The 13,842-nt window shown below is 39.0% G+C and overlaps 1 protein-coding gene across 1 annotated transcript in view; it reads left to right on the top strand.

Annotated features, from left to right (window-relative positions):
• The window catches only part of Fhod3 (formin homology 2 domain containing 3), a 389,221-nt gene that overhangs the window by 295,001 nt on the left and 80,378 nt on the right, over positions 1–13,842 (top strand). Inside the window, exons 15-16 of the mRNA XM_048806588.1 lie at positions 4,055–4,189; positions 9,325–9,375. Of these exons, the coding sequence (XP_048662545.1) occupies positions 4,055–4,189; positions 9,325–9,375 (186 nt within the window). The remainder of the gene's footprint in view (positions 1–4,054; positions 4,190–9,324; positions 9,376–13,842) is intronic.

Raw genomic sequence — 13,842 nt, 5'->3', positions numbered from 1 at the left:
CTTTCAGATGACTTCAGCTTTCCAGGTGTATTTTCGGGTGCTACACAGTCCTGACGACTGATCCAGCTGGTAGCCATGATGGGAAGGTTCATGTGGAACCCCTGCCCGCTGGCATCTCTCTGGCTGGTAACTGCCAGGGTGATTCTCCAGACATGGTTTTTTGAATTGCACTGTGCATCCCTCTCCGTCGCCACCTACAGATTTTACATTCCAACATGCAATGTGGTATCTTTTGAGGGCCTACCATGGCCCAGATGCTATTTGAAGGAAATTCATGCAGATATTCTCATTTAAACTATATGGTATCTCATGAGTTGTATGTATGGCTATCCCCGTTTTACAAAGAAGTCAACAGTGGCTTGAAAAGGTTAAGTGACTATCCCCACTAAAATTTTCTAAGTGCCGTGCTCATTCCTTTACACCACTTTGTCCCCAAACTAGCTAAGAAACACTGCAACAACTTCCAAACACTGTAGGTGTTTCTAGAGAACTTACTATAAAAGATAAAATATAAAAGACACCATTAAAAAGCATTTACCATGCTAGCTTGAATTTGGGAGATCTTTTTGTAGTGATGATTTGGGCTATTCCCTTTGTATGCTGCAATGTGGCATTTGTTTTATACGTTGAGAAACTTCCAGAAATAGGATTTGTAGGACCAGGTTGATACTGCCACGTGCTGAGCTTATCTGGGTGGCAGGAGACCTAGAGAAACTTAACTTTTGAATATTGTATTTATAACTGTTTCTAGTATGACTAAAATGGTTTATATATATCCAGGACAGACAATCTCAGAGTCCTTTAATCTTTTTATGTTATAGGGATCAGTTAGGGCACGAAGAGAATGGATCTGAAATTTTACTGTTGGGTTTAGCCTGCATTTCCTTCTGATTTTCTAGTGAAAATGAGCAATGTTCACATGTTTATTGGATATTTAACTTTGTTATTCAGTGAAATACCTATTATTCTCTGCCTGTTTTTTTCTACAGGGTAGTTTCTTTTTCATACTGATTTTAGGGTATTATATTTGTACAATGTATACAAATCCTCTGGTTTATACATGTCATAAGTAGCTGCTTCTAGGCCATTGATTTTCTTTATTATGTGGTTTTTCAATGTACACAAATTTTAAAATTTATACGTATTTATCCAGTTTCCTTTTTCATCTAAAAATTTTTTTTCTATCCTGGGATATAAAAGTTGTAAAGGTTTGCTTTTTTCACTTAAACTAGCTAGATTTTTTTTTGTTTGGGTGTGAGGCAGAGCTGGTTATATTTTACTCTTACAGCTAACAGTAGTCCCAGCAGCATTTGTTAAATAGTCTTTTACTTTCCTTGAAGATATGTACTGACATATCTGTCATGATTCTTTATTCCATCTATATGAAATACATATATGTACATGTTATATGTAATTTATAATTTAATATGCAAATCAAAGTAAAATATACATTTTAATCTTATAATTTATATATATAATATATAACATATATATATATAATATATATATATATATAGTGTATCTTGTATATCTTGAGCATCTATGTCCTGGCTCTACTCATTCCATTATTCCACATTTCAATTCATGCACTTGATCATTGTGGTTATAGAATAAATTTGATATCTAGTGGGACCAATGCTGTTTTGTTCTTGTTCAAAATTGTACTGATTATACTTGGGCCTCAGCTTGTAAAGTTTCATGAAAAGTCCTTTTGGGAAGTTGAGTTAGAGGTATGCATAAATTGTATTAATTGAGGAAAAGAAGAATTGGTATCTTGACTGTATCTTTCTATTCATGAATATGATACAATTACCATGGACTTGAGTCTTTCATACATACTAGGCAAGTACTTTACCAATGAGAAATACTCCCAGCCCATAATTGAGTTTTAAAATAATATTTTATAAAAATCATTTTTATGGTCATGAATTATGAGTCACATAATTCATAGTTAACTTATGGCTAACTTAGTAAGGTGTATATGAAAATACAGTTGATTTTTGTATATTTTGTATGTAGAGACTTACTGGACTTGTTAATTTTAATAACTTGATCTCTCTACATACTTGATAAAAGTTATCTGCAAATGATGGCATTGAATTTCTTATGTTTTTTATCTATTCTTCATGTATTGTCTAGGGCCATCAGAACAATGTCAAATATGAGCAATGATAGGAGCATCTTCATATCATTTCTAACATGCAATTACTTGGTGTTTCAGCTTTAAGAATAATGCTCACCATAATTTTTTAAAATGTCTCTGCTGAACATCCATCAGATTAAGAAAGTTTTCTTCTATTTTTAAGTTTGATAAAATTCTTATAAAAAATAGGTGTACAACTTAAAGTTTTTGTTCTTTCTTTCCCTTTGTCTTTGAATTTATTCAGTTTTCTAATTGTTGGATTGATTAATCACTAACTTTTGCTCTTTTTAATATAAATACTTAAGCAATAGATTTATTTCTAAATATGTTAGAAGCATCCTACAAACCCCGACGTACAGCTTTTTCATTATGGTACCCTTTGTGTATTTTTTTAGCTTTCTGTATTTTTCTTTTTTGACCTGAGTTGTTTAGAAGTAAACTAAATTTTCCAATTATGTAGATTTCTTTTCAAATTTAGCTTATTTTCAACTTGATTGCATTATGGTCATGAGGGAACCAATTCTTGGCATTCATTCAAGATGGTCAGTTTTTAAAAGTCTGTGGATCTAATGTATTTTCTCAAATTTGGGGTGCTGGGTTCATCTATCAGAACTCATTAACCCTGTTATGTCTTTAACAATTTCTATCAGTGTACAAGAGATAATAAACCCCTTCACTTTGACTGTGGATTACATTAGTTTCATATAGCATTTAAAAACTATAACAGTAAATCAAAGAAGACAGAGGTCAGATAGGGCAAGGTCTGAACTTATTTTATATGAGAGATAAATCTGTCTATGCCCAAGTGTCCAGGGTTGATGTAGAAGCTCTACTGTGAGCCTGGAATATAGGACTTGGTTACAGGGCCAGTGAGTTTTTTTTCCTCCACTTCCTTCTCCACCCCAATTGACAGCCACAGGTGACTCACCTTTTCTAGTGAGAACAGCTGTGGCACTCATGGCAGAGTATGTGACATCTTTCTCCTGCACTAGAGGCCTTGTGTTCCCCACTATAAAGGCATATTTGAATTCAAGTATTATTTTATCCCAGCTATATCCTTCAATAAATTGAAAAAAATACATTTCATAAATGTTTATATCTTGGCTTTGGAAGTTTTGTTGTTTCATAAATGAAAGCAACAACCTTCAGAGGCACAACGGACTCCCCAGATAACCCCTTTATTTGTCCATGGAGTTACCTGATTTTTCTCTTTCCCACCCATTCTCTGCTGACATTTCTTATGATCTTTACCCCTGTGATTCCCCACCAAAGCATCTACATAGCTGACATCCCCACAATGTCATCCTTAGTGAATAGACCAGACTGTGGTGTTAACAAGAGCCAGGGATCATTCTTTGAACATGGGAAATTCTTGATACAGGGGAAATTTACTTAACTTTATTTGCCTTTTAGACCATTGCTGTTCTCCTCATCTGTCTTCTCAACGTCTTTTAAGATGACACTGTTGTTTTGAGGTTCCATATTTAAAAAAACTGGTATATAGTAAAATATCTTTAGTACATGCTTAATAGAAAACATTTTTAGTTAGAAAGGTGATTCCAGGTTATCAAAGTCTTAACATAGATCTTAAAGATATATTTTTTTTATTTTATGCATTTTACTAAAATACTTTCTATTTAAACAATACCTGTGATTGATGACTACTATATGCCAAGCATGTTGCTTGGTATTTTATGTAACCACCTTTTTGTCCTAGCAGTGCTTGAAGCAGGTTGCCTATCACCATTGACAGACAAAATTCCTGAAATCAACCTGAGACACTCAATAATTTTCCCCAAGCAGTGACTAGATACTGGCAGCGCCCTCAGTTCTAACCAAGCTGAGACTGATTCCTGCTTCAGTACTTTTAACAGTCCAAGCAACTAAAACATGAACTCATTGTACCTTCAGGTCATCACTGAGTGGTCTTCTCACATCATCCTTTAGGCAGCACCAAGAGTCCCTGGCAGCAGAGAGAGAGAGGCGGCGACAGGAGAGAGAAGAAAGGTTGCAGAGAATAGAACGGGAAGAAAGAAACAAATTCAAGTAAGAAGGATTTAAGATTCTTTTAACAATGGATTGCAGCTCAAATCATCTGACTTTATAGCTGTGTATCATCAATACGGTGCCAAAATGTACAAAATAATGTATTTGTTAATTCTGTGTATATCTTTAAGGAAACAAGACTTACCTACAGTAGGCTGGAACTGGTTTGTTCTGACCTTTCTCTAACCATAGGGCAGGAAGAGCCAAATACAATTAGGGATTTGTGTGTTCCTGGGTCCTCCATTATCCAAAATGGTTCTATCCAGGCCTTCCTGAGGACACAGAGGCTAATTGCCTTAATCTGATTTGCTGTTTCTCTCTAAAGGTCCTCATGTTTTATTCATATTCTATTGGATGCCTCAAAGAAAATGTTTTTCTTACTGTAGCAATCTTTAATATTATTTTATATATATTATTGTTACATATGTATTTTATATATACTATGTATAATATATGTATATGTGTGTGTATATATGTACATAGCAATAATAATCCTATTTCATGATGGAGGAAAATTCATTCTGTTGATTACCCCCAACCCATTGCCCCTTGATTTCCAGGTCTCTGTCCAGCTTCAAGGATGTTTCCCTGTTTGTGGCCTATTGTAGATTTCATGTCTTGGGTTGTCTTCCTCCACCAAGTCCAATGTCCCTCCACTTCTTCCTCTGCTAGTTCACCTGTTCTCTCTCATCTAGGACCACCTCCTTCCACCCCCATCCCTGGTCTTCATGGAATGCAAACCACTTGCTGAATCTTTCCTTACACATTTTCATCCATTCCCTCTAAGTTTACCTGCTTTCCATTTCTACTTTTCCCCTACTTCTGTACTGTACTCCCCTTCTTCATCTTCCTAGATCTCTCCTAGAGCATCTACATGATCTCGTTGTGGCAACCTCTCACTATCTCTGCATCCTGTTTCCTTCCTTCAGTTCCTCTGCTAATTATTTCTATTGATCATTCTCAATTGGATCAATAAAGGATGTAAGGCATTGTCAGTGAGGACTTAACAAATTGAACAACTTAGTTTTTCTCCAGAAGCCAGCAAGAGTATGTGTAATTGTAGAAATGATAAAAATTGCTGGGTGTGGTGGTTCATACCTATAATCTCAGCAGCTCTGGAGACTGAGGCAAGAGGATCACAAGTTCAAAGCCAGTCTCAACAATTTAAGGAGGCCCTAAGCAACTTAGCAAGACACTGTCTCAAAATAATATATAAAAAGGGCTGGAAATGTAATGTGGCTCAGTGTTTAGGCACTTCTGGGTTCAATCCCCGGTACCAAGAAAAAAAAAGTGATTGTGAAGTTGTTAAGCGATAACTCACTACTTCTTGGAAACAGATACCCCAAGTTCATGGGCAAAATGCTAATCCTGGCTTTTATAAGAGTGGGTGTATGAATCACGTGAAGTAAAGCATTGCTGCTTTACCATACTTAAGTGGCACACCCTGAGCTGTCATACTTCTACTGAAAGATATTGGAAACGTCATCCCTGTATTCACATTTCTCATGAAGTAGTTTGAAAAACTGGTCTTTTCTGTAACAATTTATCTTTAAAACTCCTGGAACTAGTTAAATGCTTCCTGATTTATGGCTTTCTGAAAGATCTGCATACTTTGCCACCAAATAGCAACAGGGAATTTGACTGAAAGATGTGGAAAATTCAGAGATTAGCCTACATACCCCAAATTTTTGATTGGTACCCTATCTTAAAATGCTGTCAATGTTGAGACAAATGAAATTGGCACATTGTTTCCTGTCACTCCTATCGAATCACTGAGTACACGCATAAATCATGGACAGAATCCAGAGCTGAAAGCTCTGAAAGAGCAGGTGAGTCGAGGGAGGAGACGAGCATTTAAAATTCCACCAGGGAGAGTTCACTATTTTTCTCCTGTATCACATGACATGACCTCAATGGCAACCCAAAACTTAGAATTGCAAATCAGTATAGACCAAAAGAACTCCAAAAGAAGCCCTCTTTTCCTGGACTGAGGCACAAAGGAGTTCCTAAGGATCAGAGTAGAGAAATTCTCCATTTTTACTTTTTTTCTATTTCTCCTGGCCCAGCTTCCAAGCAGTGTTGTTTCAAAGGCACAGGATAGCAGTAATACCCAGGCAGGTGCCTACACTCTGATAGGAGAGCCCATCCCCTGTCCAACGGAGCAGTGGCCTGGTGACACTAGGCAAATCATTTTCCTGTCTGGCCTTCTGCTGTTCTGCTGGATAAAAGTGCAGTCAGCAAAGTATGCAACAGAGCAGGGCAACTAAAGCCACAAGCTTTGACTGAAGGACCAGCAAGGAAACCAAGGAAGCCTGAAAGTGTTAGTGACAAAGAGCAGGGAGATCGAGTGAGCACTCCTGAGCCCATCTCTGATGTGTGCAAGTGAAGGCTCTGAACGTGAACCGAATACCACAGCTTTTAAAAACTAAATAGAGGATCATCACCCAGGTCCCTGACTCGCCAATGGGTGGAGCACACAGGGCCTGATGTTAGTAACACTAAAAGTAGATGCAAACTGAGTTAATATCGGAAACAACATCAGAAGGCAGGCCAGAACTCACAGGCTGAACCTATCCTGATTGTCTGCTAAAACAAAACAAAAATCAAGATTTTTTTGGTAGAAATGCCCAGAATCTCATTATAGGATATTTAAAATTTATAGACAACAATTCAAAATAAGTTGTCCTGCAAAGAACAGGAAAAAAGCATTTCTAAACAATATTTTTATTGTAGATGGTCATAATACATTATTTTTATGTGATGCTGAGGATCAAACTGAGTACCTCACTTGTGCTAGGCAACTCTCTACCACTGAGCCACAACCACAGCCCAAGGAAAATTTTAACTTGAAAAGATAATCAAAAGATAACCACAAAATGAAGATGTCATAATTATTACAAAAGACTTTAAAGTAGCTACTGTGAATGTGCTTCAAGAAGTAAGGACAGTTGAGCATGGTGGCAATGCCTGTAATCTCAGCAACTAGAGAAGCTGAGGCAGGAGGATTGAAAGTTCAAGACCAGCTTCAGCAAGTTAGTAAGGCCTTAAGTAACTTGGTGAGCTCCTGTCTCAAAAAATTAAATGGGCAGGGGATGTGGCTCTATGGTAAAGCACCCCTGTGTTCAATCCACAGTACCCTCCCCCAACAACAACAACAAAAACAGGAGGAGGACAAATGTACTGGAAACAAATGAAGAGGTATCCTGTGAAGAAAAAAATACAAAAAAAGGCTGTATACATACATGTAGAACTCAAAAATGTTTTACATCAAAATGAAAAATTACGTTAGCTGAGCAACAGAAAAGAAAGGAGTCGGTGAACCTGAAGGTGGTACAGTAGGAATTATCCAATCTGAAAATGAAACAAATTGAAAAATATGAATAGGGGCCGAGGTTGTGGCTCAGTGGTAGAGCGGCTTGCCTAGCATGCATGAGGCGCACTGGGTTCAATCCTCAGCACTACATACAAATAAGGGAAATAAAGGCATTCTGCCAATCTATAACTACAAAAAAAAATTTAAAAGTATGAACAGTTTTTGAGACCCATGGAAAACATCAAAATGTCTAGAATTCATGTGTAGAGTCCCCGAGGTATAAAAGAATAGGAAAAGAATGTGTTGTAATATATATTGAGCCCCTTATGTGTGACACATGCACAGAGAGTTGAGGATTAGACTTGGATACCCTGCCATAGGAGACTGTTCATAGCTGTCTGCCATTTGCTCTTGGTTCCAAATGATTTTCACTTCTCATTTAAGAGAGCAGAGATACCCAGCAGAATGACTTTTTTTCCGGAAAGGAAGCTAACATCAGGACAGAGCATAGGCAACTCAATTATAGTAATTGCAATTCCATATTCTGAGAATGAATGAAATGAGATTTGAAAAAGGATATAGGAAGAGCTTTACATGGTGGTCTCTAGTGTTATCTGAAAGGACACCTCTCACTGGTTTCATTAACTTAAATTGTTCACCTTTCTGTGATTTTTTTGTTATTGTTGTTCCTTATCAGTTGTTGTTTTTGTTGAATGTGGTTTTAAGCTTTCAAGGTTATGAGAAATTTTATTTCTTGTGTGGAAAATGATAATATTTATAAGTGATGACCAATCTGAGTCCTAGTTGCAGCCCACCCCCAACCTACTTCAGTCTTCATGAAGTACTGTCCCTTTTAATCCAGTTAGGGACTCTATTCAGTTAGGAATAGAATACTAAGCTCCATCATGAGGGTCACTGTAGAAAACCATGTCTTGATTCTCCAGGAAAATAAACAGTCCACTGAGAGGTGACTGACCAAATAGTCTTAAACTCAGATTCGAGTTGGAACTTGATCAAGAGAAAAACAAAATGTTAAAGTTGAACAAAGATGGGCATCATATGGATGCAAACAAAGAAAAAGTCAGAGCTCCTAACATTCCCGACCTAGAAACTGAGAGAGTGATGATGGGGAGAAAGAACCCTGGACTATGGAAGGAGTGTCCAAACTGTGGAGTGCAACAAAATGGCCACAACCTTTGGGCACACATTGAATTTTTTTTTTTTTTTTTTTTTTTTTTTTTTTTTGGTGTGTGTGTGTATGGGGGGAGATTGAACCCAAGAGTGCTTTACCTCTGAGCTACATCCCCATCCCTTTAATATTTTTGAGAGAGGATCTCAGTTGATGAGGCTAGCCTTGAACTTGGTGATCCTCCCGCTTCAGTCTTCCAAGTGTTGTAATTACTTGTGAGCACAACCCTGCCTGGATGAAGTTTATTTCATGAGATAGATATGATGGAACTACTGGAGTTCAGTCAAATATTAATTACCTCCAATATCTATTGCCTACTCATAGTCACCACATTTTATAAATGTATATTTTAAAACTTCTCTTCCTCACTACTTACCTTCCCCCCCCCATAGAGTAATTAATAGTATTGCTGAGTGAATCCTATTTTTGTTTTTTGATGTCTTTGTGATTTTATTGAAAATCCATTGTTTAGAACTTTTAAAGTACAGCCTTTAAACTTTAAAAAAAATTCAACATGTTTTTCGTTTCTGAATAGCAGGCTTTCATGATATCTTGTTAATAATAACTTTGTAATTTTATAAGCATTTAATTTTATTATTTTCCTTCCCCGTTTGTTCTGCATATTTCTATTAGCCGAGAGTATTTAGACAAAAGAGAAGAGCAAAGACAAGCAAGAGAAGGAAGGTTGGTATCTCTTCTTTCCCATTCTAACCAAATGGTATGTGACTTTGCACTGTTAACCAAGCATGCAGAGGAGACTGTGTTCATTAAAATATATTAACTTCTTAGGCACCTAAAGCATTGTGTAACTGGCATTTTGTGGGGGAGGACCGGAAAGAGTGCCATAGTTGTGTAAGTTTTTCCAGGTAAAGTTTTATCATTTAGTGTTATGGTGAAATGTATGTGTGCTCCTCTCCAAATGAGCACATTACTATTACCTTACTGACACATGGTACATGTATTGTCACTTAACTGCTGGGATCTGTCCTTGAAATTACTTCCATGGGACCATTGTTGTATATATGATCCATCAATGACCAAAACACCATTGTGCAGTGTATGACTGTTTGACATGGCATGGACCACCACTGCTCAGCCCAGGTTAGATACCTTTAGCATGTGCTTCCATGTCACTTCATTGCCATTCCTTCAACAAATATTTGAGCGTACACATAGTAAGGGGTGATAGACACACCCAAGAGTCACATATGACTCTTGCTGGTTGCACCTGATCATACACCCCCGTCTCCTGAGTTGCACCCAGCTTCTGAGTGTCAGGAATTATGCCTGGTTTACCTTGCTTCTCCCAGTGCCCACGACAGTGTGTGGCATGTAGTAGGCACTTAGGAATGTTATGTAGAATAAACAAATGAGCAAATGAACCAGCAGCTTTATTTTAAGATATTCAAGCTGTAATCTAGCTTATTAATTTCAGTGGAAGCAGGGCTTGAACCCCAATAAAAATAGTTAGCGTACTCAGTGTTTGATAAATATAGGTAAACATAAAAAAACTGGTTTTAGACAAGTTTTTACCCTCTACACTGTACAGACTGCAGTTGTCACCTCTGCCACCAGATGGTGTTACAGCATGGAGAGATGGAAAGGCTCATTTTACACCTTTTGTACTGGAGCCAGCTGGGAACCTAACAATTTCTGGAGTGTGCCAATAAGATGTGGAATCATGCTAATTTTTTAGACACCATCAGCTAAATAGATCAAGACAGTCTGAGCAGAGTGGAGACTGTCTGTGCTCAATTAAAAAATTAGGTGCTTAAGTCAGCCTCATAAATAAAACTACAGCAATGCTTTATTTTCAACATTCTATTAGATTATTGTCATCCTAACTACCAGTTGTGGCTAGTAAATTCAGAATGAAAGATGCTGGTAAGGAAATAAGAAACTTCTGTTTCTCTAACCAGTGTCTGTTTATAACATGGGGTGGGGGTGTATAAATTATACTCCCTCTTACTGAAAATATTGTTGACTTTCTGCCCAGGCTTAAGGAATTTTTTTTTAAAGTTTTTCCTCCGTAGTCTATACTTTGAGCTTCCTACAACTTGACCATCAGATTATATAGGCAAAGCTTGACAGCCCCTGGGGAAATGTCAAGGTGCTTTGTGGTTCAGACTGACTTCAGAATTTTTCCGAACCATTGAAAAGCCAGGGGTGGTTATTTGCTGCTCTTTCTTCCAATAAGGGCTTATGCCTGGCAGACTTGTATAAAGGAGGTTGTCAATCCTCTCCTCCCCTATTTTTCTCTGCCTTTGGTCCTCAACCACAATCTGCCCATCTGCCTGGGTTGCCTTAGCAGGTGCAGGAGGAGACTCCCCATGGCCCCATGAGGGCTCCTTCCCTCAGCCCACTTTGGGGTTCCACAGAAGTTTGATAAAAAGCAGCCAATAATTTTCCTTTGGTTTGGATCAATCACTTTTTTGGGTAGTTTGTTTCTTGAATTACCTGGTGATAATTAGAGTGAGGGAGAGATACTCTAATCCCTATTTGGAAAGTTTTGAGTATTCCTGGTAATCCAGGAAATAATAAGATCTCCAAATATAATGGAATTTGGAAATAAATGGAGCAACTAAGTGGAGATCAGAGGTAGAAAGAGGTTCAGAAATAAGAAAGGACTCCACCTATTAACTCTTCAAGATAGAGTATGGGGCGTTTCCAGGATTCAATGACTCTTAATGAAAAGACTCAGAGAATGATGGCCTGAGTCATGACCAATGGTTTTTGGGTTTGTATCATGTTAGTTGAAGAAGATAAACATTGCTTTGCTATGTTGAGGTCCAGTGACCATCCAGTAAAATTTTATTTCATATCTTTCCATGATTTCAGACAAACTTTCATTGACAGTGATAGACCAGGAATGTTTCTATGGAGTTGCTGCTTCTATTTTTTTAAAAATAGAAAAGTTTTTATATGATCCATTTAAGGGAAGTGCATGAATTTTTCAGAAAGTGGAGTGGAGTATAAGGAGATCCAGTCTGGGGACATGTTGGGGTGGAGGTGGGGTAGTTGGTACATCAGTTTGGCCTAGGTTTTTTTTTTTAGTCTGAGGGGGGAGCTGGGTAGCAGGATCCAAAGAGGAAATGCCACCTGGTGAGCATGGCTTTCAGAAACCAAGCACAGGAAGATTTAGGGGCTGGTTTGGGAGTTTGGAATTTATACACAAAAGTCAACAATGAAGCAGTGAGAAGGGATTCTGAGCATTGCTTAAAAGGACTGAGAATAGAAGTTAGAGGAGCCAAGCTTGGGAGAGTTTCCAGGAGGAAGGAAGCAGGAAACATTGTCGGTGACTAGATTTAGGTTAACCTCAGGTCGGGTTTCTATAAAGTTCTGTGCAAAAAGCCTGAGCCACAGCTCCAGCCCTGCCACTAGACCCTGTGGATGCTGGGTTTATTCCAGCAGTTTATTTACCTTTCCTTTTCTTGTTTATTAAATCTCTGCTACTAGAGTTCTTAGCACATGACAGGGACTCGGCCAATGTCCAGTCAGTAAGTGAAAAGATGAATGAGCAAACAGGATGAGGCACAATGAGGAGAAATGGGAATGTTTAGATGAAGGCAGCAAAGGTGGAAGGTCTGTGCCTGGGGCCATGCTCTGTAGACTGGAAGCCACACCTCCGGCTTTGCACAGGAGGTTCCGTCATGCTCTGTTCATTGCTGTTGCTTCATGACGCAGTAGACACATGACAGCCACTGCATGGGCTGATGGGCTCCCCAGATCAAGTGTGTTTGGGCCCCTGAATGCTGGGGCTTTTAATCACTATCTAAGGGAAGGCCATGATACAGGTCCAACTTTCTCTCCAGGGCTCCAGAGAACCTGTGGGCAGGAGGGTCGCTCAGCTGTAACTTCTCACTGCTGGCTACTATGCCTCTTTCCATGAGTACCAGCCCACGACCCTCACCCCGATTGCTATAGACAAACACTGCTGCTCCTCTTCCAGAAAAGTTCAGTGCTATTGTGAGCGCACAAATGACGGAGTCGGGGAGCAGATCTCAGATCAGCAAGCTTCTCTTTATTCTGCAGCGGGGTCAATCGGACAAACACCTGCTGTGGCTCATTTTCAGGGATAAAATGGCTGCTGGCCGCGAGGTTCTGGGCTTTATATACAATCTTAGCAGAGCTAGGCCATGGGAGGAGTTAGTCACTTTTGGCAGGGCTCCTTTGGGGGGCAGGGGGTTGGGCCAGGTCATGGGAGTTATGTTGACAGGATCATTTAGGGTGGGAAGACAGGTAACACTGTCCCTCACTCTCGTCCTCCGTGACACTCTGCCCCTGCCATTTAAAAAAAAAATTATATATATAAAAACAGATAAAGCACACAGGACACACTTGGACATTTTAACCATTTTAAGTGTATAGTTCAGGAGTTTAGTACTATCAGGTATATTCACATTGTTGGGTTACCAGTCTCCATATATCCCTTATCTTTTTAAACAGAAACTCTGTACCCATTAAACACCATACCTCACCCCAGCCATTTTTGTCTACCACATAAACATCCTCATTCTTTGGGATGATTCTGGTTAAACCATTGACTCTTCCCCAGGATGGCATCCGCAGACCAAGGGATGCATAGGAGTAGTCTTTGTATTTTATCTATTCTGGTTCTGGGATCAGCAGCTGGGATGAGAGTCCCCCAGAATGTAGTGTGAATCCTTTGTTTGCCAGCCCATGCCTGCCCACAGGGAAGTATAGGGAAGGATATGGAAATCCAGGACCAAGGCTGGACCAGCTAACACGAACCCCGTTTGGAAGTCTTCACCCTGTTTGGAAGTCTTTTGTGCAAGGCCTCATTACCATACTTTCTGGTTTCCTGTTCTTGGATTCTGATCTTCTAGACCTCTGCGGATAGTCTTATTTGTACTTCCTTCCTTGCCTGCCCCTTTCTCCTGTCCTAGGCATGGACTCAGTGTGAGTATGCCTGGGCTCCCTCCTCCTGGCCTGACAGCATTCATGGCCTTGAGTAAACTGTCTGAAAAGCTTCCAGGGGTCTCAACATACTGCCGTGAAAATCCTTTTATTTCCCAGCCTGGCAGGGGATGGAGGGCTCCTTGCTCATCTTAACTGAGTTCAGAAACATGTTCTTTGTTAACTTTTTTACCTTTTGTGTTAGTCAACAACTTAGAGGAAAGGTTTATTTTT

This window comes from Marmota marmota, unplaced genomic scaffold, assembly GCF_001458135.2.
Source record: "Marmota marmota marmota unplaced genomic scaffold, marMar, whole genome shotgun sequence".
Lineage (NCBI taxonomy): Eukaryota > Metazoa > Chordata > Mammalia > Rodentia > Sciuridae > Marmota > Marmota marmota.
The sequence above is the reverse complement of the archived record's forward strand: the minus strand, read 5'-3'. Positions and strand labels throughout refer to the sequence as shown.